This window comes from Phyllostomus discolor, chromosome 5, assembly GCF_004126475.2.
Source record: "Phyllostomus discolor isolate MPI-MPIP mPhyDis1 chromosome 5, mPhyDis1.pri.v3, whole genome shotgun sequence".
Lineage (NCBI taxonomy): Eukaryota > Metazoa > Chordata > Mammalia > Chiroptera > Phyllostomidae > Phyllostomus > Phyllostomus discolor.
This window is the reverse complement of record NC_040907.2, coordinates 154067466-154094532: the sequence shown is the minus strand read 5'-3', so window position 1 is coordinate 154094532 and position 27067 is coordinate 154067466. Positions and strand designations below refer to the sequence as shown.

Below are 27067 nucleotides of genomic sequence, written 5' to 3'. Positions count from 1 at the left end.
ATGGCGATCTTTTCAAAGTTTGTATTTATTTATTTTAATAGATGATATATGTATGTGAGTCAAAATTTAAAGGGCTACACATTGCATTTTAATCATTTTTTCAAAGACAACAATTTATTCTAGGAAAATCAAAACCAAACAGCAACAGAAAGTACTGAGTCATCACCTAACATCTGTTTGTACTCCATCGTAAAACATGAAGAATGAAGGACGTAGGAAGCCCTTGCTCCCCTCCTCATTTGCCCAGTTATAATTAGAAATATCATTGTTTTCATGGCTTTCTAGTGGTTGTTTTTGTAACAGTAAATAATTTAATACTTTTGGGTTTGGCCAAGAAGCTCAGTTGGTTAGAGCATCGTCCCCATACGCCAAGGTTGTGGGTTTGATCCCTGACCAGGGCACATACAGGAGTCAACCAGTAAATGCATAAATAAGGGGAACAACAGATCCCTTTCCCCCCTGCCATTGCTCCCTCCCCTCCTCTCTCTCTAAAAATTAATAAATAAAACAAAAAAACACATTTACTTACACACCCTCCTGTTCCCACTTTAATTTGGGACACTCCTACTCTAGAGGGTTCTAGTTTCCCACCCAAACCTGACTCACCCCAGTTACTTCCGTTGTTTCTTGGATTCTATTCTTTCTAATTTCTCGAATATATTTTTACTTTTTATTGGAGAATACCTGACCTAATATAATTTTTTTTCTACAAAGAATGCGTAATTGGTAGGCTTTTATTTTTGTCTGCATATTTGAAAAAGTATTTATTTTTCCCACATAATAAAGTATTCAAATAAATATGAGATTTTAGATTTAATTAAAAACTTACTCTCACCACTTTGAATGCATTGCTCTACTGTTACATCCAACTGTGATGTCATTTTGCTTCTTTTATTTTTATTTTTAATTGGATTTATAGAGGTGACTTTGGTTAATAAAACTATATAGGTCTCAGGTGTGTAATTCTATAATCCATCATCTGTGTAGTGTATTGTGTGCAGAGCTATACATATGTATATATTTTTATTTTAATTGTTCAAGTCATATTTTTTTTTCAATTCTCATCCGAGGATATGGTTTACTAATTTGAGAGAGAAAAAAAACACTGATGTGAAAGAGAAACATCAATTGGTTGCCTCCCACCCACATCCCAATATGTGCCCTGACTGGGAATTGAACCCACAACCTTTTGGTGCACAAAGTGGCTCCCCAACCAACTGAGCTACTCAGCCAGGGCAGAATTTTAATTATTTTTAAAGTAGTAGTTCCATTTTGTTTTTCAAAGGCAAAATGAAGACTCTTAAAATTAATGTCCCAGAGCCAAGCTAGATGAATGCTGAGGTCACTGGTGAAGAGCTCAGCTTATTCCTCTCTGCCTCTGTCAGCATTTTCTCCAACTAAGTACGAACTTTGAAATGCCCAATCACATAAACTTTTGGTCTTCCTCAGCCAGGCTTCATTACCAGTGAAGCTTCATTGGCAGTGCACAGGAGGAACAGTGTTGCAGCTCATAGGAATTCCAGGAATTACCATCTTTTCAAAAGGTTCCAGGAGACAGCAGCCCTTGCTTTCCTGGGTTCGCCTAAGAAAGATCCTTTATCTGGTTATTAGATGAGAATGTGCAGGTAGGACTTCCTTCTTCAGATTGATTTTTAGCCACCTCCTTCCTTCCAAACAAATCTTTGGGAACTTTTGTTTTATTTCCACTCAGAGAGGTGGAGCAACTGAGGAGGTAGCTTAAAACCGTAAGGATGCTCAGAAAAGCATGGTTTGCCTCTGTGGTAACATCAGAGGCCAGAAGTGTTGCCATGCAGGCGTGTTAGCTCTGTCATGGCTGTGTCAATTGGAAATGTTTTTGCTAACTACCATAACAGCACTTTGACCTTTTCACAGTGATCCTGCTCCAAGAAAGTTGGCAATCTTAAAAATGACCCCGCCAGCTAGAAGGGAAGCCGGATAGCCCACAAATGAGACTCCTGTTAAAGAACTTTCGTCTGTTAGGGAGGGATATCCAGTGCAGCTAGGTAGGGAGGCAGAGACCCCATGTCGAAGCAGCAGTGAATTAGGTACACGGACCACGTTTTCCGTTTCCTTCCCTGAGATGTGACACGTTTCCAAGAAGAGAAACCTCAGGTGGGGAGAGCAGAGACAACTGCATTTCGGTTGGAGCTAGGCAGAGTGTTCCGCCCTCCTGCCCCCGCAATAAACCATTGAGAAGGAGAGGGCCTAGTGTGATATTAGTGTATCGTGTTCCCCTACCCTCATTACCCTGGCTGCCTCTTAGCATGATTTCATTCCTTGCTTGTGCAGGGTAAGGGTCCGGGCATGTTGGATCTGTAATTAGTGCAAAGAAAAGCATCACAAGGGGTGTCTAGGGCTTCAACCAAATAAAGTCAGAGAGGTGGAGCAACTGCCCAGGGAAATTAAAGAAAGTCACTGTCACCACTCCTTTAACCAGCTGATGGCCTCTCACTAATCACCCACAGTGAGGTTCATTATCTGGTCCACCCTGCTGAAGGGCAGAGCCAGTCTGTCAGATCAATAAATCTTAGGGCAGTGGAGAGCCCTTTGGTAACAGGCTCGAAAGACATGGCTGGAGTGGGAGAGCTAGCGGACTTAAATCGGTTCTGAAACTGTTGTTTAGTCCTGAAGTATATTAGGTGAAAATAGGAAAGGAAAAAAATTTTCTGCACGTTATGTGCAGGGTGCCTGTATAGAGGAGACAGTTAAAAGTATTTTCTTTTTTTAGCCTAAGACATTTGTGTCCATCTTTTAGGTCCTTGTTTCTAAGCAATTATATTGAATAATTGTGCCTGCAGAGATATGCAGGTTATCTTGGCCAGAAACTCACTGTGAGCACCCAGTGGAGGGAGGGATGCTCATTCAATGAGGTCTACGATTTTCTTACCAGGTTGCTGCTCTTCGTTCTAATTCCTGTGCTAGTGGCTTGTTTTCTTCCTTCCTCCCTTTGTTTTGTTTTCTTTTCTTCTTTCCAGTTTGAGCTAAAGTGTTCTGAAAAAGAACCAATTCTTGCCTCCCAGGGAATCTCGCAGAACCTGCTTTGATCTAAGAATTCTCTACTTCTGGGTGTCCTTGGTTAGTGCAGTAAGACAAGGAATACTGGGTGTCCTAACCTCAAGTTCCCCATATTTTATTATTTCTTTTCTGTGCTAAAGTACAGGAATATCTGCTTTGCACCAAGCCGGGGCAATCAAACCAGCCCATCCTTGAGGACTTCACAGTGTAAGAATCAGGTTCACCACTTTCTTGCTTAGACGTTTGTCTGTGCTTCCTGTAGACCTCCCTCAGTGATGTAACTGGCAAGCTTGCAGCTACCCCACCTGCCCCTTTACAAGCCTAAGGAGGACAAGTCAACCCTCCTGCTCTTGCACTCTGGCGAAATACTGCCTCATTGTACACCCATCAAAGGTTGGCTAGTGACCCTTATTTGGAGTGAGTTTCCACATGAAAAGCCATGATTATCTTGTACCTCTCATCCCTTCCTCAGTTTCATGGAAAAGGCAAAAGCAGAATTTTCACTAGATGTCCACGATGTACGTGTAAGTCCCTAAGCTTGGCAAATTGGTTGAGTTTGTCAGAAAGTGCAGGTAAATGTACCCACTTAAAAAAGCCTCTCATGTGGCTAGTGTCCAGCTCAAAAGTATTCTAAACACTGTTGATTGCCACCCAGAGTCCATTTAATTTGTCAGGAAGAATGCCAGGGGTGGAGGAGTGCCATGGAGGAGTACAGTGAGGGGAATCCTTGGCATTGCTGAAGTTCTGGGAAGCACTAGCTTAGAGTGGGTGATGTATCAGTCTGAGTGCTCCTTGCCCCAACCAGGAATGGAATAGCAAGACCAGAAACAGACATGAGCTTACTGCCGTGCCGTACTTTTTTGTTTTGACTAGTCATGATTTACTGGACTTATTTTTTATTTAACTTTATTGAGATATAGTTAACATAAAAGAAAATATATTTATGTAACCACTACCACCACCACCACCAAAATAAACCCAAACTGGTAAGATTTTACTGGAATTGCATTAACTTTATTGATCAACTTAGGGGAGAACTGACACTAATAATATTTTTTCAAGTTCATGATCATGGTGTTTATTTAGACCTTTTAACTTTCCTCATTAATGTTTTTCATACTTTGATTTTATCTTTTGAATTAAATTTATTGGGGTGACATTGGTTAATAAGATTACACTGGTGTCGAGTGCACATTTCTCACACATGATCTGCACAGTGCTCTGTGTGCCCGGCACCCAGAGTCAGCCCATCTTCCTTCCGTCACCATGTTTGGCCCCACCATAAAGGACTCACACAACTCAGCACCAAGCAGACAGTCCAGTTAAAAATGGGCAGAGGACCTGATCACACACCTCTCCCAAGAAGACCTAAAAATGGCGAAGAGATGGCAAGAGATGATATGAAAAGATGGCAACCACCATACAGTTGTCTGTGTTTGAGTTTCAGTTTTGTGCCCCACGTGTGAGTGAAATCACATGGTGTGTAGCTTTTTCTGAGTGACTATTTCACTTAGCATAATATTCTCTAGGTCCATCTACGTTGTCACAAATGGTAGCATTTCACCTTTTCTTATGGCTGAGTAGTATTCCACTGCATATATGTACCACACTTTCTGTATCCAGTCATCCGTCGAAGGACACTTTGGTTGTTTCCATGTCTTAGCCTCTGTGAATACTGATGCAGTGAACATAGGGGTGCATATATCTTTGTGAATAAATGTTTTCAAATTTGGGGGGCAGATACCCAGAGGAGGGGTCGCTGGACCATATGGTAACTCTGTTCTGAATTTGTGGAGGAGCTGCCATACTGTTTTCCCCCGTGGCTATACAAGTTCGCCACCAGCAGTGAGTGAGGGCTCCTTTTTCTCCAGAACCTCTCCAACACTTGTTATTACCTGTCTTGTCGATAATAGCCATTCTGACAGGTGTGAAGTGATATCTTGTTGTAGTTTTTTAAAATAAAAAAATTACTGTATTTTTTCCATTACCATTTAGTCCCCTTATATGCCCCCTCCCCTCTGCAGTCACCACACCATTGTCCATGTCCATGAGTCCTTTTTCCTTTCTGCTCATCCCTCCACCCCTCACCTCGCCACCCCTTAGCTGTCATCCTGCTCTCCATCTATGAGTCTGCTGCTTTGCATTTCCCTAGTAGCTAGTAAAATTGAGCATCTTTTGACATCTCTTTATTATTTGTATATCTTCTTGGGAGAAGTGTGTGATGAGGTTCTCTGCCCCTTTTTAATAGGATTCTTTGTTTAGTGTTGAGTTGTATGAGTTCTTTATATATGGGGTTGGCCAAAAAGTCCATTTAGTTTTTTCCATAAAATAAAAGTCACAGTTTTCATTTTCACCAGTAAGTTTATTGATTTAGATACTTTGAGTATGTTGGCTATCTCCCGCTCTTGGCTTCTAGTGCAGGGGTACCCAACCCCTGGGCCACGGATCAGTATCCCTCCATCCATGGCCTGTTAGGAACTGGGTCACACAGCAGGAGCAACGGGCAAGCGAACGAAGCTTCATCTGTATTTACAGCCACTCCCCATCACTTGCATTACTGCCTGAGCTCCACCTCCTCAGACAAGCGAGGTATTAGATCCTCACAGGAGCGTGATCCCTTATATGAACCGAACATGCCGGGGATCTGGGTTGCGCACTCCTTATGAGAATCTAAGCCTGATGATCTGAGGCGGGGCTGAGGCGGTGATGCCAGTGCTAGGGAGCGGCTGCAAATACAGATTATCATTAGCAGAGAGGTTTGACTGCACAGAGACCTTAATAAATGAATTGCTTGCAGACTCATATCACAACCCTATCAGTGAGTGGCAAGTGACAATTAAGCTACCCCTGGTAGCAGGCTTTATAGTGGCAAGTGAGTTAATGTACTTCAATTGTATAGCTGCATCTCATGGCAGGTTTTAAGTCAGAATCCAAAATTTATTTTAGTCTGCACGTGGCCCACCCATTATTTTATTTACCACTTCTGTCCATGCCTCTTTCCTGCACTGCACACTTGCCTCAATCACAGTTTTGGTATGCCCACATGCTGCCCCTAGTATGTGGTTAGTTGTATAATTATTTCATTATATATTACAATGTAATAATAATAGAAATAAAGTATACAATAAATGTAATACACTTGAATCATCTCGAAACTATCTTCGATCCCTGTCTGTGGAAAAATTGTCTTCCCCGAAAGTGGTCCCTGGTGCCAAAAAGGTTGGGGACTGCTGTTCTAGTAGGTAGAGGCCAGGAGTGCTACTAAACATCTTCCAGCATGTAAGACAGCAAAGAATTGTTTGGCCAAAATGTCAGTAGTACAAAAAAACTTTGCAAACCACTTTTCACATGTCCAATCAGCCACAGCACCTTCTCCGTACACTGCACAAATCTTTTTTTGTGTTTCAGTTGCATTTTTATTTTTCTTGAAATAATAAAGTCTAATATGCCAAAAATGTTGCATATCTTCTTTCATCTTCAATATTAAAATGCCTGCACAAAAATTCACCACTTTTGATAATTTTTTAAAAGATTTTATTTATTTTTAGAGAGAGGGGAAGGGAGGGAGAAACAGAGGGAAACATCAATGTGTGGTGGCATCTCGTATGTCCCTACTGGGGCCCTGGCCCACAACCCAGACACGTTCCCTGACTGGGAATGGAACTGGTGACCCCTTGATTCACAGGCTGGCACTTGGTCTCCTGAGCCACACCAGCTAGAGTGATGTTTGTTGTTTTTAAATGCCTGCTGATATGACAGCTGTCACAATACAATCTAATAAATTGTTTAGAATGAAGTTAAAGACAGCTAAGCATTCCTAGAGCCATGGTGCCAAAAAAAACCTACACAAACTCTTTGGTTGACCAAATATTTTGGATATTAACTCCTTGTTGGAGCTGTTGTTTGCAAATATCTTCTCCCATTTGGCGGGTCACCTTTTTTGTTTTGTTGGTGGTTTCTTTTGCTGTGCAAACACTTTTGAGTTTAATATTGTCCTGTTTCATTTATTTTTGCCTTTGCTTTGCTTGCCTTTGGGGTCAAGTTCATAAAGGCTTCTCTAAGACCAAAGTCTGTAAGTTTAGTACCTGTGTTTTTTTCTATGTACTTTACTGTTTCAATTCTTACATTTAGGTCTTTGATCCATTTTAAATTAATTTTTGTACATGGTAACAAACTATAGTCTAGTTTCATTCTTTTACATGAGGTTTTCCAATTTTCCCAGCACCATTTATTGAAGAGGCTTTCTTTTCTCCATTGTATGTTTTTGACTTCTTTGTCAAAAATTATTTACACATAGCCCTGGTTGGTGTGCCTCAGTGGATTGAGTGCTGGCCTGTGAACCAAAGGGTCCCTGGTTCGATTCCCAGTCAGGGCATGTGCCTGGGTTGCAGGGCCAGGTCCCCAGTAGGGGGCACACAAGAGGCAACCACACATTGATGTTGCCCTCCCACTCCTTCTCCCTCCTTTCTCCTCTCTAAAAAAATAAATAAAATCTTTTTTTTTTAATTATTTGCACATATACATGTGGCTTTTATTCTGGACTCTCAATTCTGTTCCATTCATCTTTGTGTCTGTTCTTCTGCCTATACCATGCTGATTTGATTATTATTGCTCTGTAGTATAATTTAAAGTCAAGTAGCATTAATGTTTTATAGCTTTTTTAGCATATTGTCTTCCATCTGTTTTGTTCCATCCCTAAATATTTCATTTTTGTATTACATAAATGTTTTTTTAGATTTTTTTCAAAAACAACAGATTTTTAATGATATATTTTGATTATGCTATTACAGTTGTCCCATTCCCCCCCCCTTTATTCCCCTCTGCCCTGCACACCCCCTCCCACCCACATCACCCCCTGTCCCCATTTTAGTACATGTCCATGGGTCATACATATAAGTTCTTTGGCTTCTAATTTCCTATACTATTCTTTTTTTTTTTTAAGATTTTATTTATTTATTTTTAGAGAGGGAAGGGAGAGAGAGAGAGAGAGAGAGAGAGAGAGAGAGAGAGAGAGAAACATCATTGTGCGGTTGCTGGGGGCCGTGGCCTGCAACCCAGGCATGTGCCCTGACTGGGAATCGAACCTGCGATGCTTTGGTTTGCAGCCCGTGCTCAATCCACTGAGCTATGCCAGCCAGGGCTCCTATACTATTCTTAACCTCCCCCTGTCTATTTTCTACCTACCATTTATGCTACTTATTCTCTGTACCTTTTCCCTTTCTCTCCCCTTCCCACTCCCCTGCTGATAACTCTCCATGTGATCTCCATTTCTGTGGTTCTGTTTCTGTTCTAGTTGTTTGCTTAGTTTGTTTTTGTTTTAGGTGTGGTTGTTAGTAACTGTGAGTTTGTTGTCATTTTACTGTTCATATTTTTTATCTTCTTTTTCTTAGATAAATCCCTTTAACATTTCATATAATAAGGTCTGGGTGATGATGAACTTCTTTAATTTGACCTTATCTGAGAAGCACTTTATCTGCCCTTCCATTCCAAATGAAAGCTTTGCTGGATAGAATAATCTTGGTTGTAGGTTCTTGCCTTTCATGACTTGGAGTACTTCTTTCCAGCCCCTTCTTGCCTGTAAGGTCTCTTTTGAGAAATCAGCTGACAGTCTTATGGGAACTCCTTTGTAGGTAATTGTCTCCTTTTCTCTTGCTGCTTCTAGGATTCTCTCCTTATCTTTAATCTTGGCTAATGTAATTATGATGTGCCTTGGTGTGTTCCTCCTTGGGTCCAACTTGTTTGGGACTCTTTGAGCTTCCTGGACTTCCTGGAAGTCTCTTTCCTTTGCCAGATTGGGAAAGTTTTCCTTCATTATTTGTTCAAATAAGTTTTCAATTTCTTGCTCTTCCTCTTCTCTTTCTGGTACCCCTATGATTCGGATGTTAGAACATTTAAAGATGTCCTGGAGGTTCCTAAGCCTCTCCTCAATTTTTTGAATTCTTGTTTCTTCATTCTTTTCTGGTTGGATGTTCCCTTCTTCCTTCTGATTCACACTGTTGATCTGAGTTCCAGTTTCCTTCCCATCACTGTTGGTTCCCTGTGCATTTTCCTTCATTTCTCTTATCATAGCCTTCATTTTTTTCATCTAATTTGCGACCAAATTCAACCAATTCTGTGAGCATTGTGATCACCAGTGTTTTGAAGTGTGCTTCTGATAGGTTGGCTATCTCTTTGTCACTTAGTTGTGTTTGTTCTGGAGTTTTGATCTGTTCTTCCATTTGGGCCTTTTTTTTTTTTTTTTTTTTTTTTTTTTTGGTCTTGGCACACCTGAGCCATGAAAGGTTAAGTGCCTAAGGCAGGTTCTGCTGAAATGACTGATGCGCCCAAACCGAGTTGGAACGTGTAGGTAAAAATGCTGGAGTAACTAGTCCCAGTGTAAGAAGTCTACCTGCATCCACACAACTGCGGTTCCTTAGACCGCAGAAGAAAGTATATTCTCGGTGGAAGGGATAGATCACAGGTCTTTTCTTTCCAAGTTTTCCACCTGCCACATTCCTTCTAGATTTTGTTTGTTTGTTTTTAAAGATTTTATTTATTTATTTTTAGAGAGAGGGGAAGGGAAGGAGAAAGAGAGGAAGAGAAACATTAACGTGTGAGGAAGAGAAACATGGAGACATCCCCATGTGCCCCCATCTGGGGACCTGGCCTGCAACCCTTAGGTTCTCAGGTTGGCACTCAATCCACTGAGCCACACCAGCCAGGGCTATTTTTTTATTTTTAAAGAGAGAGGGGAAAGAAGGGAGAGAAACATCAATGTACGGGAGAAACAATGACCTGTTACCTCTCATACACCCCCAACTGGGGACCTGGCCCACAACCCAGGCATGTGCCCTGACTGGTAAAGCAACAGTTTTTCAGTTCGCAGGCCAGCACTCAATCCACTGAGCCACACCAGCAAGGACTATAAATGGTATTTTAAATTTTAATTTCCAGTTGTTTTTCACTAGCATACAGAAATATAATTATTTTTAAATTGACCTTTTCCCCTGCAACTTTAATAAATTCATTTATTCTTTTTGGAGAGTCTTTAGAATTATCTCTGCTCACAACCATATTGCATACAAATAAATTCAGTTTTACTGCTTTCTTTAAAATCTGTAAGCCTTTGATTTTTTTTTAATCCTCATCCATGGACATGCTATTGGTTTTAGAAAGAGGGGAATGAGGGAGGGAGCAAGAGAGAGGAACTGATTGGTTGTCTTCTGTATGCATCCCAACTGGACCCACAACCTAACGGGCAGGGCACTACCTCAGCCACACCAGCCAGGGCTGTAAGCTTTTGGTTTCTTTTTCTTTTCTTATTGCACTGGCTAGGGCCTCCAGTATAATACCAAAGTGGTTAAGAGTAAACATCTTGCCAGATCTTCAGGAGAAAACATTTGGTCTCTCATCATTAAGTGTGTTAGCTGTAAGTTTTCATAGATTTCCTTTATGAGGTCAAGGAACTTCCTTTCTATTCCAAGTTTGCTGAGAGTTTTTATTAGAAATGGATGTTTAATTTTGTCAGTGCTTTTTCTGCATATATTGAGACAATCACATGGATTTTGCTTTTATTCTGTTACTGTAGTGACTGAATTTTAAATATTAATCCAACCGTACATTCCTGGGATAAACCCCTCTTGATTATGATACAGTATTTAGTTTATATAGTACAGAATTTGAGCTGCTAATATTTTGTCGATTATTTTTGTGTCACAGTTTGTGAGGGATGTTAGGTCATAGTTTAGTTTCCTTGTGATGTTTTTGTCTGGTTTGGGTAGTAGAGTTATTCTGTTCTATAAAGTGAGTTGGGGGGTATTCCTTCCTTCCTTTAAAACAAAATGTTTGTAAAGGATTGGTATTAGTTCTTGGTTAATGATTAATAGAATTCACCAGTGAAGGAATCTGGACCTAGAGTTTCCTTTGTGAGAAGAATTTTTTACCCAACTTTTTATTATGAGAAATTTCAAACATAAAGTTGAAAAATTATAAGTGAATACCAGTATAACCACCACCTAGATTCTGTCATTTACATTTTACTGTACTTTACCACATAACTTGATCCATAAGATGGATCTGAATCAGTCCATGTTATTTTTATGTATTTCACAATAAATTGCATTTATTACTATACTTCTGTGGGCAGTATTTTACTTATTAATTTAATTTCTTTAATAGATTGAGGGATAATCAGGTTTTCTACTTGTTCTTTTTTTAATCAGTAATCATTTTATTTTTAAATTTTATTCAATTACAGTTTGCATTCAATATTATTTCATACTACTTTCAGGTGTACAGCACAGCAGTTAGACAATCATATACTTTACAGAATGTTCCCCCAATATTTCTACTACCCACCTGGCACCGTACACAGTTATTACAATATTATTGACTGTATTCCCTGTGCTGCACTTTCCATCCCCGTGACTGTTTTATAATGACCAATTTGTACTTCTTAATCCCTTCAATCTTTTTCACCCCATGTCCCATTCAGTCTCCCCTGTGGCTACCATCAGTCTGTTCTCTGTATTTATGAGTCTATTTTGGTTTTGTTTGTTTATTATGTTCTTTGGATTCCACATATAAGTGAAATCACATGGTATTTGTCTTTCTCTTGACTCACTTATTTCACTTAGCATAATACCCTTTAGATCCATCCATGTTTGATTACTGTATAGCCTCGTATAGTTTGATATCAAGTAGTGTGATATCTCCAACTTTGTTTTTCTTTCTCAAGATTGCTGGGACTATTCGGTGCCTTTTATGGTTTTGTATAACATTTTTTATTCTAGTTCTGTGAAATACAACGTTGGTCTTTTAATGGGAATTGTGTTGAATCTATAGATTGCTTTGGGTAGTATGGATATTCTAATGACGCCTATTCTTCCTATTCATAAGCACGGTATATGCTTCCATTTATTTTGATCTTCTTCAGTGTCTTATAATTTTCTGAGTACAGGCCTTTTACCTCCTTGGTTAAATTTATTCCTAAGTATTTTTTTAATGGAATTGTTTCCTTAGTTTTCCTCTCTGATAGTTTATTATTGGTATGTAAAAATGCAACCAATTTATGAATATTTATTTTGTATCTTGCTACTTGGCTGAATTTATGAATTCTTTTTTTCTTTTTAAAGATTATTTATTTATTTATTTATTTTTAGAGAGGGAAGGGGGGGAGAGGGGAGAGAGAGAGAGAGAGAGAGAGAGAGAGAGAGAGAGAGAGAGAGAGAGACATCAATGTGCGGTGCGGTTGCTGGAGGTCATGGCCTGCAACCCAGGCATATGCCCTGACTGGGAATCGAACCTGCGACACTTTGGTTCGCAGCCTGCGCTCAATCCACTGAGCTACGCCAGCCAGGGCTGAATTTATGAATTCTAGTAGTTTTGGTGGAATCTTTAGGGTTCTTTATATACAGTGTTATGTCATCTGCAAATAATGACAGTTTTACTTCTTCCTTTCCAATTTGGATGCTTTTTATTTCCTCTTCTCGTCTGATTGCCATGGCTAGTACTTCCAGGTTTTCTAGTTGTTCTTGAGCCTTAAACTGTAGTTTGTGTCTTTGAGGAAGTTCATTCATAGAGGTTGTTTAATTCATTGGTATAAGTCACACATAATACTCCCTTTTTTCCTTTAAACACCTATAGGATTTATAGGTAATGTGTGTGTTTTCTGTTTTGTTTCTAATCAGTCTGGCCAGAGGTTTATCAATTTTATTAATCTTTTCAAAGAATCACCTTTTCATTTCATTAATTTTCTTTTGTTTTTCTGTTTCCATTTTGTTGATTTTATATAGTCATCTTTGTTATTTCCTCTGTTTGCTTTATTTTAATTTGCACTTTTTTCTCATTCTTTTTTAGATGGGAACTTAGTTCATTGATTTTAACTCTTATTTGCTAGTATTAAAATTTAGAGCTATAAAATTTCCATGTTAACAACATCCTACAAATTTTGGTATGCTCTGTTTTCATTTTCATTCAGTTCAGAAATATTTTCTCATTTATTTAGAAGTGTGTTTTTTTGTTTTCATTATTTGGGGATTTTCCAGATAAATTTTTGTTACTAATTTCTTTTTTTTTTTTTAGATTTTATTTATTTTTAGAGAGGGGGAAGGGAAGGAGAAAGAGAGGGAGAGAAATATCAATGTGTGGCTAACTCTCAAGTGGTCCCACTGGGGACCTGGCCTGCAACCCAGGCATGTGCCCTGACTGGGAATCGAACCAGTGACCCTTTGGTTCGTAGCCGACACTCAATCCACAGAGCCACGCCAGCCGGGGCTGTTACTAATTTCTTATTTAATTCCCTGGTAGTTTGAAAGTATACTCCATGTGATTTCAGGGTTTTTTTTTAATTTGTTGAGATTTATTTTATGGTCCAGCATATAGTCTGTCTTGTTGAATATTCTATATGCATTTCAAAGGAATATATATTCTGTTGTTGAGTAGAATTTTCTATATATTTGCCTTTAGATCAAGTTGGCTGATGTTGTTTGAATCTTCTATATATACTGATTTTCTGTCTACTTGTTCTGTCAGTTACTGAGAGAAGTATTGAAACCTGCAACTGTAATGGACTTTTCTATTCTTTCAGTTTTGTCACTTTTGACTCATTCAGGATTTTAAAGCTGTGTTATTAGGTGTACATACATTAGAATTGTGTTATTAATGAACTGGCCCCTTTATCATTATAATCATTCTTTATTCCTGATAATATTCCTTGTTTTGAAGTTCCCTTTGTCAGATATTAATATAACAAATAACGAATCTACCTTCTTTCAGTTAGTGTTTATATAACATTTTAATCTCTTTTTAGTTTCAACAAATCTGTCTTTATATTTTACGTAGATTTCTTTTTGACAACCCATAGTTGAGTTGTGATTTAATATCCAGTTTAACAATCTCTGCCTATTAATTAGAGTGTTACATTTAATTTATCAGTATGGCTGAGTTAAAATCTGCCATCTTGCTTTTTTTTTTTAATTTCTCCCATCTGTTCTTCATTCATTTTTTTTCTGCCTTCTTTTGATTAACTGAGTATTTTTAGTACTTCATTTTATGTTCACTGTTGACTTTGTAGTTATATGTCTTCGGGGGTTTTTTGGTGTTTGCTCTAGGGCTTACAATATGCACCTTTAAACTGATCACAGTGTACCTTTGAGATAACGTTCTATGGCTTCATATAACATGTAATCACCTTGCAATCATTTATTTCCATTTGCCCCCTCCTGTCCTTTGTTCTAGTGTTGTCATACTGTTTTCCTCAATTTTTATTGTAAGTTTCACAGTACATTGCTGTTCTTTTTTGCTTTAAAGAGTCCATTATCTTCTTTCCTCAGTTTTACTTTGGGAAAACTGCCTGGTAATAGCTATCCCACCCTGATGTCAGAGGGCTTTGTCTTGTGCCTGGAAAATTGCTTAGTCTCCGATCTCTGTTGGACTGAACTCCTGCAGACTAAGAATTAGGGGACAACTAAGTAAAAGGATGTGACCTGACAGCAAACTTGTATTCATTACCTTCTTCTCAGTTTGGCCTGACATCTACAGTATAACCTATCTGGGGAGAGTATTTAAGCCTGCCACCAGCCCACTCCCAGTCCAGGCAACATGTATGGCCTCTCTGCCAGGTTGGCAAATGAGAATAAAACCATAAGATACCAATAGAGAAACTTACTGAGACTTCTTATGGAGTAGGAAATACACATGGAATGCAACAAGACATTTGCAATGGGAGGTAATGGAAAAGAGACTATGGAATCAGAAACCTGGGTTCAAATTTTGGCATCATTTTTACTAGTTATATGCCCTTGACCTGCCTGAGCTTCAGTTTCTTTGTCTGTAAAATAGTCATCATCATCATACTATTTTCTAATAATATTATGAAGATTAGGGATGATATATAAAATAAACATAAAAATATATGATAGCATCTAGCAAATAAAAGGTGCCAAGTCAATGAAGGCTGTTGAGATGGAAACAAAGGAAAATGGAAAGAGAACGTATCTGATTAATTCAAGTAGATGACTCAGGTGGTTAAAATGGAGGCCAGGAGGGTGCGGAGTCATCACTCGTATTTGCGGACAGTGACATGGAAGGCAGCTGTACCTCTTTTTGGCAGAGGGTTACCGTAGTGATAAAACTATAGAAATAATAGTTCTGCAAGGAGCCTTTGAAATCACCTATCTGATACCTAATCCATAGCCCTCTTTTCACATAAGAAGAAACAGATGTCCAGAAAGGTTGTAAACTACCCGAAAACACAAAGCTGGAATTAGAAACCAGTTTTCTTACTCCCAGTCCGGTACTCTTCCTATACTGGCAGCCTTTTCTAACCTGGGGCACTTGCCTGAGTTTACAGGTTAAACTTGATCTCTCAGAGAACAAACATTCAAGCAATTCAGATTCACTCCCAGCAAGTGAGAGGACGATCTGTGGGGAGCTAGTAGGTAACTTGGTAAAGCAGTTTGATGTTTGACCTTCAGTGATTTTCCTCTGAGCTCCGGGGATCGTCAGCTTCCACCAGAGGCAGGTGAAGACCCTGCTCCGCCCTGTGGTAGCGGGTATAAACTACCCGCAAAACTTCACAGACTGCTCCAAAACTCATTATCAGCAAAATCGGGTTTCGGTTGCCATTTTAATTACTTAATACCCATTTAGAAGCTTGAAATTCAAAGGCCTTTAATTAATTGGGCTTCTTTGATCACAGCTATCAGGTGACCTCTAGGCTTGGGTGGGCTTTAAAAGGATTCACTGAACCCCTTCTACAGTGCATGCTCATACCTCAGGGCCAACTTCCCATCCTCCAAAAGACACTGTAACTGCTCTGTTCCCACTTCCAGGCTGTTCCACTTTCACTCAGCCAAATCTCTAATCACAGAACAAATTCATCTCTGGATGACTGGAAACAGATAGAGTAGCTAAAAGGAAGAAAGAAGGTGGAGGACTTTTAGAGGATTTTTCATGGTGATAGTCCATCAATTCCTCCCACTGGCCTCTGGCATCTGATCTACTTCAGATATTTTTTTTCACCAGTTAGAGATTATGGCTTTTGGCCCCATTTCTTCCACAAACCAGGAAAGGAGAGCTTGAGAGATCCAGCTCTGAAACCATAAGCAAGAGCATCATCACCAGGCATAAGTCTAGACACTGCCTTTTTCTCTCTCTCCCATCAGTGAGAGGGAGCTGAGCTGCTACTGCTTGTTATGATGATGGAGAAAATAACAAAAGATTTTGTTCCATAGAAAGTTGTTGGGAAATGAAGTTCATCCTTCACAATGATTCCAGGTTTGGGACAAACCTATCCTTATGCCACAGCACCAAGAAGGTCTGACTAAACAGGTTTGCTCTCCATGCCACCCCTCTAAACTGTGCATCGCTCTAGCATAATGTCCTGTTTCTGAAAGAAGTGGTGCTCCCCTGACCAGTGTGGCTCAGCTGGTTGGGTGTCATCCCACAAAGCAAAAAGTCATTGGTTCGATTCCCAGTCAGGGCACATGCCTAGGTTGCAGGTCCGGTCCTTGGTCAAGGTACAAACAAGAGGCAACTGATCAGTGTTGCTCACATCAATGTTTCTTTCCCTCTCTTTCTCCCTCCCCTCCCCTCTCTCTAAAAATATAAAATAAAATTTAAAAAATCCTGATGTCTCTAGTCTTAAGTGTGATTATCGCCTCATTGAGGACACAGTACCAGGAAGGAAGGACGAGTAGGAGGGAGGGAGAGAAGGAAGGAAGGAAGGAAGGAAGGAAGGAAGGAAGGAAGGAAGGAAGGAAGGAAGGCAAGAAGGAAGGAAGGAAGGAAGGGAGGGAGGGAGGAAGGAAGGGCTGAGCACAAAGGAGTCTTTCAGTAATGGCCAGTGGCAAATGGGACTGCCAGAGAGAAGGTGGTCCGAGTAGCTGCAGGCAGTGTTTATGGTAAGTGCAGACTGAGTGTCCCTCTCCTTGTCCGTGGAGGACAATAGGAATCAGATATACCTTTTCTCGGCCAGGAAGACTGAAACCTTTTTCCTTCTACTACTTGGTGAACTTCCTGAAACTCAAAGGAAAATAATTTTTCCCCCCAAAATGAGAATGACCTACTCAGGGCATTAGGGCTGGAATGCTCTATAATTTTGGCAAGAGACTGAACAGAAATTGGAGCTCTGATCTTACATTTTCTCTGAAAGGACCTAATCTAGTCTCCCACTGTCCTCTACTTTCCCCAGACTCAACCTTCCCTGGCACTGGTTATGGGTTTTCCAGTGAGAAGCAGCCCTCTTTTCTCCCAGAAGCAATAAAAGTTTATCCCTGACCTTCTAATTTCACCAGTCTAAGGACAGGCTCTCAGTGGCATTCTTATAACTAAGTGACTTCACTTAGTGATCAGGTGTTGGACCACTTGGAAGGGAAGTTCTGGTGAGACAGAAGCGAAAAGCCAATCCTTCTTCCTCCCCAATCCCTGCTTATTCTTCCAAATTCAGGACTAGTTAAAGCTGAACAAGGAGCACTGCAAAGGTGTCTCCAAGGAAAGACCTAGGTGCATCACTATGGATCTTGGTTGTGCCTGGAGCCTGAAAAAGAGTTTCAACCAATAGCTAGTAATTTTCAAGATAACATCGTTAAGGCCATGGCTCTAGAGTCAGCCTGCCTGGACTCACATCCTAGCTCCACCACGCACTCACTAGCAGGCTGGAGCTGGGTGAGTCTCACTTTACTCATCTGTAAAATGGGGGTGATAATACTAATGTTTATCACACAGGGCCTGGTAGTGAGGATTAAATAAGGTAACATATATAAAGTGCCAAGCATATTGCTTGACACACAGCAAGTGATTGATAACCTTAGCTGTTATTATTATCCCTTTCATTTTAATATGTCTCTATGAATAGCTGCTTTTTAGGACCTGAAATTCCAACACCTGTTATAAATAAGTAGATGCCGCCCTCCCTGACTTTCCGGAAGAGACCTGGCTTCCACAGGCTCACCAGTCAGGGATTCCCTGTGGAGGACAGAGCCTGCCGTGCTGCGGTTCAGGCTCTAGCAGGTGTGGACCGGCAGAGCGGCAGGCCCTCTTCTGGAGGAACAAGCGTGCTGCTGCTGTTGGTCTCCTCACTGAAACCGTGCCACGGCTCGATTCTCGGGGCTCAGGAGAAAGAGACCCAGTGCTACATTATAGATTTTCCACAAGGCCTCGCTGAGTCCTAAGAAACAGTAAGCATCCAACATGCTTGTGGACTAAATTAGTAACACTCAGGCCCAACCAAAAAGGAAAGGAATCTCTCACCAAGGTCACACAGTAAGATTAGAGTTAGGCCATTACCGTACACCCAGCACTGTTCTCAGCACTCTGATAGGTTACCAAAGCCCTCAGAGCCAAGTTCTGCCTTTAAGGAGCTAACAAGCAAAATGGGGAGTCAGGATAAACCACCGTGAAGCACATACCCACAGACGTAAGCACATACAGGGTTGAACCAGTAACATGAGGCTGGTTTGGAGTCAGCTGCAAAACCAGTGCACGGGCAGCCAGGCTGAAACCGAGTCACACCTTTTAAGACAGGGAAGAGGAAGAAATTCAAGGTCTCTTCTGTTTTATCTACCACCTCCTCCACCTTCCCTTACTGTGTTGGCTATTCTGAGGGCAGGGTCCCCCATCAGCGAGCAGGCCCCTGAACAGCAGCCGCAGGGACGGCTACTCCCTCTGACAGGTCTGTGGCTCTGGCGCTGACAGTTCGGGCTCCGTCGGGGCCTGCCACCTCAAGGGCAGGCTGCTCCGGCTCAGCCCTGATGCTGAAAATAAATCCTACAGAAGGGATGAGCAAAAGGTTGAGAGGCTGGGAAAGAATGTCAATTTACTCCCCAAATATACAGTCCACAGTTGCAGTTTCTTCAAAACCAGGTTTGATCCATTCTGCCATGCCCTTGTTAAGGTGTGTTCAAACTGAGAAGAAGGTAATGAACGGGAGCTTGCTGTCAGGTCACATCCTTTTACTTAGTTGTCCCTTAGTTCTCATTCTGCTGGAAATTCAGTCCAACGGAGATTTGAGACTAAGCAATTTTGCAGGCACAAGGCAAAGCCCTCTGCCACCAGGGTGGGGTAGCCAGTGCCAGGAACTCTTCCAGCGTGCCTATTCTCCTTTGCTGCTGTCTTCAGAGCAGAGGTTACTTCCCATTTTGAAGCCTCTGTTAAAACACATGGGGCGCAGGCTGTGGGATAGACTGTGGGAAGTGTCTCTTGTGAGTGCTAGGGGGACGGCGTGTGTCTGACACCTCTTCAGCAACTCTGAACTAACTTCGTGCACCAGTGTCTCTGTCCTTCCTGATCCTGGTGTGGCCAAGAGCCTCGGAACCTGTGTGAGGCAAGGCTGGCCTCCGTGGGTATCTCCGCTCAGTGTTTCTTTAGTATAACCTGCGTCCCTTTGCACTTCCCAGCTTGGTAAGGCTGGCAGTGGGGACTGGGTGTTCTCTGACTTCTGGTGGATGCATTGCCAGTTTACTCAGGACAGTGGGGTCATGGTGGGAAGCCTGCTTTCATATTGATTGAGGTTTTCTCCTCACTAGAATCTGCCATAGCCTAAATGAAGATGTGCAAGGCCCTAGCTCCAAGCTTATGGTTAAAACTACCTGCAGATAAACAGAACTACCAAATGCCCATTGTCACCAGAGAGAAGCTTTCATCATAAAATTAGTAACCACTTACTGACTTCATTATGTGCCAGACACTGGACAGTCATCTCATTTCATCGTCACATCAGCCTTAGCAGGTAGACAGTGTCATCCCCAGTGTACAGATGAGGAAACTGAGACTCAGAGATTAAGTAATGTGTATCGGTTTGCATAGCTAATTAGTGGTTGATGGGACCAAATTCAAGTCTCTTTGACCTTAAGACCAATGTCAGACCCTTCCCCTCAGGAGACCTCAGGGGAGGGATTTAGGCCCCCCTCCCACCAGTTAGTTTTTCTCTAAACTGAAGCCATTTGTCTTCCAGTTAAATCCAGAAGATGTTTCTTTTCAGTGAACAATCATTTATACACACAGGATCTTTGAGATAGTTTGAAATGGGCTGTGAAGGCTGTTGCTCTGGAGTCCCAACAGCGGCTGAGCCGTTGGGATGATAATGTTTCCAACAATTGTATGTTACTTTTGGGAACTCAAAACTTTTATTCCTGTGTCATTTTAGAAAGGTGAATACACTCAGAGAGGTTATGTGAATTGTCTGAGATCCCACAGTGAGAGGGGGACTCCCAGTTCTGTTCTATCAGGCCCCTTGCTAGGTTCCTGTCTGCTGAAGGCCAAGGGGCAGAGGGCCGTACGGACTCCTTAGAGAGCGTGTGACCTGTAGTCAGGTGACTTACTGACTTCAGAGCTACCTGGAGCAGAGGTGGTGGGCCTGTTTCTAGGAAGCCCACAAGCCCAACAGCTGATGAGAGAAGGTAGGTTTGTACTTGGAAGACAGACTGTTACCTGATGGATTAGGGAGGAATCTCATCCTGGTGGGGGCCAGGAAGGCAGAGGCTGAGGTTGAAAATTACGGGAAAACCTAAGATCGGTAGGCACAGGGGCCTTGGGAGGCTGCCCGCCGATTAAGTGCTGCTCTTGCCAAGTTCAGGCCAGTAGTGAGTGTGGGGCCCAAATGGGACTCGTTTCATGAAGCCCGAAGCTAAGTAGAGCAAAGTCCCAAACCAGGAAAGTACCCCTGGTGCTCCCAAGTCCCAAATGGGCTGGAGCCCATGCCTAGGCTTGGAATGTCGCCTTCTTTTAGGAATTGAAGAGAAGTGATGAGGCAGGAAGTAGCAGGAGCTGGGGGAACTGAAAGGTGACCTTCCCCTGGGTGAAAGAGGGCGAAAGGAAGTAAGGCCCAGACAGAGGAGAGCTGAGATCGTGCACCAAGTCCAGCAAGCCCCCGGGTTTTCCTCCAAGGAGCTGGTAGTTCAGGGCCCTTCTTCGCTTTCACCTCCCTGCAAGAAACTGAACTAAGCTGTGCTGGAAAAGCCTACTGGGAAAGGACAAGTCCCTGTTCTGAGTGAGATCTTAGAATTTCCACCCTGCCCTGGCATGAAGAGAAAGCCCAGGTGATGGAGCCAGCCTTGCCTGAGGCCCTCGGGACATAGCATCTCTTGACATGCTGCACCTTCTTCTCAGAAATGGGCTTCAGCATAGTAGTTGTCTTTTGGCACCTGACACCCCTCCAGCAGGGCTGAGCCCAAGCTGCTGGGCTATGGGTATTGTTGAGGCTGCCCGTTGTTCAGAGTTCGAGAAGGCGTGCATGATTCTACTGTGCCTGGTGTCTGAGGGCCGCTTCCATCTTGGAGGAGTTGTGCCTTTTTCTGGGCTCAAGCCACTCGCTTCTGAGCCAAGGCCGTGGCTGTGGATATTGCAGCCATGAGCACAGCCCAGGTGCCTGAGAGGGCCGGAGCACTTTGTGGGTGACTGACTGCCATTGCTGGGCTCGGGGCCTCCTGCTGATGGAGCTTTCACATGGCATTCGAAGCAAAGGAGCCAGCCCATACTGGCCACTCAGAGAGATTAGGTCTTCAGGTACATAACCAGGCACAGTCGCCTTGAGGAGCTCGGTGTCTGGAGGTAATGAGCCCAGAGCCTGGGCCAGTAGTACCTGCCCTGGTTGTCCTTCCCCTGCAAACTCGGGACACAGCCTTCCCTGTGTCCTCCATCCATACCCTCTCCTCAGGAATTCTTGGCAGGCAGAAGTATTTGCTACCAAGCGAAGTCTGCTCTGGCACAAGACCAAATGGGTGAGAATAGCCCAGAGGCATCTTTGAGCCCTCTGACAGGCCCTGACTCTGGCTGACCCTTCAGACCCATCTGCCGTTGGAGCTCAGCCTCCCCCATCACTCACTCATTCTCCTGAGCTCCCCACCGCAGCAGAGCTGGGAGACCTCCGTGGGCCACAGACTTCCCTCCCAGGTCCCACCGAGTTGCAAAACAGCTGTCCCCCAGATGACCACAGTCAAAGCCATTCCCTCTCCTGGCCCCTCCTTTCTGCCCAGCTCATTTCTTCTAACTTGATGTAGGGCCTCTCTTCCTAATTGTCCTTGCCTTTGATTCACGGTCTTATGAACTAAAGTCGCATCAGGACCAGCTACGGTAGCTCCTTCCTTTTGGAATCACAGAGATCCAAGCTCCTAGAGTCAGTGGAGGTCTGAATCCCCACCACAGAAAGTCAGAGAGAGGCACGGTGGGGGAGAGACCCCTTCACCGGAAGAAAAGATGACGTCATCTCTAGCTTAGTCTCGAAAGTGTCCCCCATACCCGAAGGCTGGGATACCCAAAAGATTGACCCAGGCGATGGATAGGAAGGTCAAGTTGTCATTGAGGGATGAAAACAAGTGGCAGATGGTGCTGAGGAACGTTCCAGGAATGAGGAAAGGTGGCTCCCAAAAAGGGGACAGGAAGGAGACCCTGGCAAAGCCTCACTGAGCAACCGTGATAAGCTGGCCAGAGAAAGCTGAGAACACGTGGGGTGTTGGTGAGCTTAGACACTCCCTATTCTGTGACCTCTTCTCATGCCCTTACCACACCCAGAGTTAGCAGCCTCGGAGGCAGGGCAGGACTGGGCAGGAAGAGTGGGGAGTGGAAGAGAAGAGACAGTAATCCAGGAACCCTGAGGAACTGCACCCTGTGGCCAGAGTTTTTGGGGGAGGGGAGGGGAGCTAAGTAGTGAGCAAGGTCTCCTGCGGGTATTGCCCCAGGCTAAATTCAGGGCAGTAGGGCAGCAGGAGGGGCATGCATGGGGCCCAGTGACCTGGAGTTTGCCTGGACTAAGCCCTGCTGGCCTTTGACCTCCCCCAGGTGCTGGAGGTCGTGCGAGCCAACTATGACACACTCACCCTGAAGCTGCAGGACGGCCTGGACCAGTATGAGCGCTACTCGGAGCAGCACAAGGAAGCGGCCTTCTTCAAAGAGCTGGTGAGTCTGCCCCGTCTCCGGTTCTACCTGTGTCTTTCCGGGGCCCTTTCCCAGCCACTGGGTTCTGCTGTGCGGGTGGGCATCTGGGGAGCAACTGCAGTTTGCCAAAGGCTGAAGTGAGACTTGAGGAGTCTGCTGGGTTGGGTGTGCAGCTTCTCTCCCAGAGCAGACCTGGGCCAGGCAGTGGGAGAAGGTACTGCCCTGGGGACCGAGGCCAGGCTAAGGAGGCGTGAGCAGCATGGAGACAGCCCTTGCCCTGTTCCAGCTGGGCCTGGGGTTTGACCGTGGGCCCCGTGGCAGCTCTGGCCCATCACTCTGTATCCTGTCCTCAGGGAAACTAACGAGAGTGATTGATTCTTCTCCTTATGCAGTCACTTCCTAAATCTCTAGCTGGCTCCTGGTCCTAGTACCGTCCCCCGCCACCCCCCACATCTAGTTCTCCAGTCTTTGCTCCCTGTCCCCACTCCCACTTTCCAGTCACTCAGCTTCCTGCAGCCCCCACCCTCGGCCACCTGGAGCCAGTGAGCATTTGCTCTGCCTCCTACTCCGCCTCCCAGGCAGCCTCTCTCCACGGAGCTGGGCTCACCCTGTGGATGGTCCTTCTGTGCTTGGCTCAGAGCTGCTCTCAGAGAAAGCTCAGCCTCCCTGAAGTCCTGCCACTTCGCCTGCCTGGTCGCACGTGAACATCCAGGACACACAGACCTCTCTACCTACTTCCCGTGCCCTCCGACCTCCCTCCCCGTGCCCTCCGACCTCCCTCCCCTGGGCCAGAGAGTGCGGCAGTCCAGCTTTCACTCCTCCGTGCCCAGTCCGAGATGGGGTGCGGGGTCCTAGCCCATCGGTGCTGTACAGAACAAGGCCCAGCTCTGACCCTGACACGCCATTCCTGGGATTTGGGACTTCCCAAGGGTAAGGAAGACGTACTCTGGGGGAGTTAGTCGGGAAAGGGGAAGCCATTAGTGTAAGGAGATAGCAGAGTATCTTTACGGGTTTGTTAGCAGTCTTTAGGGTGATGCGCAGTTACCGAGGGCCAAGATTTAACGAAGAGGAAGCTCCTGGGAGGTGAAGGGGGTTGTGGGGCAGAGGGCTAGAGGAGCTCTGTCTCGAGGCTCCATGAGGTCAGCCGCTGCCTCCCTCAGTTCTCCTTGTATCTGTGCCTCTGGCACAGGGGACGGAGAGGTCTGTTTGCGTTTGAGAGCTAATGAGCTGGAGCTGCTGGCCATCCACCATGCCGCCCACCCTCAGCCCCCAGCTGGCTGCTCCGCTGCGGTCACCGTGGCAGAGCAGAAACCGAGGGAAAGCTCCTGGGCTCTGGGGCCCACACAGATGTGCATTCTTTTTCTCCCTCCTCCCCACCCGCTTTCTCTCGTGCAGCGCTCACATCTGTTTCTCGTGAGCGCGTCTCCTTGGGTCCCTCTCAGAGTGCACACGGAGTGTAACACGCTTGGCCCCCCCGACCCCTTCTCCCCGGGCCTTTGTCCCTGCTGACGCAGGCACCCCTTTGTGCAGGGTTCTGGGTCCGTGGGTAGAAAGCATGTGAGGTGAGCAGGAGGGACCCAGCCGAGGTGCCCCCCAGACTTCCCTCCAAAGCGGGAAGGCACGTTTGTGGTGTGGAAAGAGCGCTGCACTAGGAGCTGGGGAACCCGGGTCCTGCCCCAGGCCTCAGACCCACCGGCTGTATGACCTGATCCCACTCCTTGGCCTCCGTGGATCATACTCCTGCCGTCTGTGCCAGGCACAGGCTGCACCTCTAAACATTCTTCCCAACCCCCCAGAAGTCGGTAAATACAAAGGGGAGTAAGGAGACTAGGAGCACATCCAAAGGGAGGTACACTAGAGCTGGAGTCCAGTTTCTCCTGCACCACACCCCTGGCCCCACCAGTCGTCCTCTGCACGGCCCTGACGGGGGCCTGCCCTGCACTCCTTCCCTGTCTGCCAGCTCCTGCCTCGCCAGGCGCTCAGATCCTCTTCTCCATACTGGAGAGTTTCGGTCTCTCTGTCTCTCTTCTTTTCTTCTCACTATCAGCAAACGGAACTGTTTGCTTATTTGCCTACAGGGGTGATAGCTGTTAAGGGTTCATTTCCTAAGAGAAACGTCTAGCACTGAATCATGGCCTCACGCCCCAGGCACTGCCCTCTACTGTTTGTAATGACGCTCTCCTCTTTTCTCTCTGCCTGTGTCCTCCTCCCTTCCCCCACCCCTTCCCAGGTCCGATCCATTAGCACCAACGTGCGGAGAAACCTGGCCTTCCACACGCTCAGCCAGGAGGTCCTGCTCAAGGAGTTCTCCACCATCTCCTGAGGCCCTGCCAGCCTGAGCAGCCACTGTGCGCCCTTCCCCATGAGACTGCGGGGCTGGAGGGGGCGCGGGGCAGAGGGGCTGCCCCCAAGGTTGGAGGACAACACAGATGCCGAGTTCTCTTGGTGGAGGCTGCACTTCAGTGGAGCTGGGACAGCAGGTGCCAGGAGGGGAAGCCAGGGGTAACTGGGGAGGGAGGGGTGGGCACAGAGAGAAGCCTTCGAGGATATAGGGCATGTCCAGGGGCAGGGGGCTCCCTGGACATCCCCTCACATTTCCAATCGAGATTACAAGTTGTGGCTACTGACCAATTTTCAGGCGCTCTTGGGGCAAGCCTTCGGGCGATGCCAGCAACTTGGGATCCATGGCTCTCCTGGGCTCCTGAAAACTGACGGCTCTCAGATCCAGGTGGAACTAATTCTGCTTCTTTTGGCCTGGGGCCGAGCTGGGCTTGAAACCGGTCTCCCTGGCCCCTGCTGGCCCTCTGTCCAGTCATTCGGACTCTTAGCTCAGGCTCAGGGTAGGGTAGGAATGGAGTACCTTTTTTCTGTTTTCTAAATCCAGAGCTGACTTCTCTGGGAGACCGAAGATTAGAAGCCACCCAGCACTCTGCTGTCCGGCCACCACTTTCTGGATTCGAATCTTGGTACCAGGAGTACCTGTTAGCTTTCCCCTGCCCTCCGACCCATTGGCTGGTCAGCACTGTAGGACCACAACTTGAGCTTTTCACTTTCAATCTGGTTTAGACTGTCTTTGGGGTGGGGGGTGTGTGAAATAAACATTGGCAGGTTTTCTGGAACCCTCAGGTGCCTACTTTGCTGGTTCCCTTTCCAGCAGCTTCCCCACCTCCCCAGCCACCCCCTCCTCTGGGAGCCTCTCCTGCCTCTGCTCAGCTCCCCTCCAGAGTTCCACCCCCGCACCCGGCTGTTGTTTACATCCAGCCTGCCTGAGAATTTCCTCTGGGGAGGAATCTGCTCCTGCTGTGGTTTGGTGCCTGGGAGGGAGAGAACCTGCTGGGGGCAGAGTGCCCCGTGTCTACCAGAGGCCAGGTGAGCGTCCGGGAGAGGCCGTTCTGTTCCGTGTCTACCTGTTTTCTGGGTGGAGCCACGGGCAAGTCTCCTGGCATTTGAGAAGTTGGCCTGTGGTTCCTCTGGACAGCCTCCACGGACTACTGTAGGCTTTCCCTACCCTGTAGCTGCCGCTCGGAGATCCTCCCTTTCTGAAACACTTTCTGGAGCCTCAGGATGGCAGGGAGGAGGAGTCGGGAGGAAGTGCAGGGATCCGGCAGTGAGAGCAAGCCCGGGACCTTCCTGGTTGCTGTTCCCCTAAAGCCTCAGGGGAGGGAGACTTGCCCTGCTTTGGAACCCGAGTTCGGGCTCCGACATGGAGCGGACATGCTCCAGGACCAGAGACTCCACCAACATGCTGCCCCGGACTGACGTAGATTCTTAAGAGACCAGCAGCTGGGTCACCTCTGGTCACTAGACAGACAGCTCAGCCTGGGACATTTAGTGTTTTCCACAGTGGTAAACCCTGGAGGAGCTGGCAGCTGGTGGCAAGCTGAAAGTATTAAAAATTGATTTGTATGGGACAGTCTTTTTAGTGTCTTTTTTTTCCCCCTTCTTCTTCTTAATCTCTTACCCAAACTCACTTCCCAAAGACAAAGTTAAAGTAATCTTCTAGGTGCTGGTGCCATCTGGCTAGGCTCCCCCGCCCCACCATCCTCACAGACTCTCCTGGCTGCAGAGGAAGCAAATTCGGTTGGGAGGTGTAGTCTCCCATGCCTTCTGGGTGGAAGGAGGGAGAAGACAGTCCCCTTATCTCCACACTTGGTATTGAGGACAGCCAGTTCGTTTGGGC

General features: G+C 45.1%; 1 protein-coding gene across 2 annotated transcripts in view; it reads left to right on the top strand.

The window, feature by feature from the left end:
- ARMH3 (armadillo like helical domain containing 3) overlaps positions 1 to 26798 on the top strand; it is a 186528-nt gene extending 159730 nt beyond the window's left edge. For both annotated transcript variants that reach the window (XR_004903474.1, XM_028511632.1), the window contains 2 exons: positions 22792 to 22908; positions 25118 to 26798. Coding sequence is in view for 1 of the 2 variants with exons in the window: in XM_028511632.1 (XP_028367433.1) it covers positions 22792 to 22908; positions 25118 to 25210 (210 nt within the window). In the remaining variant the exon portion in view is untranslated. The remainder of the gene's footprint in view (positions 1 to 22791; positions 22909 to 25117) is intronic.
- Positions 26799 to 27067: the final 269 nt, after the last annotated feature.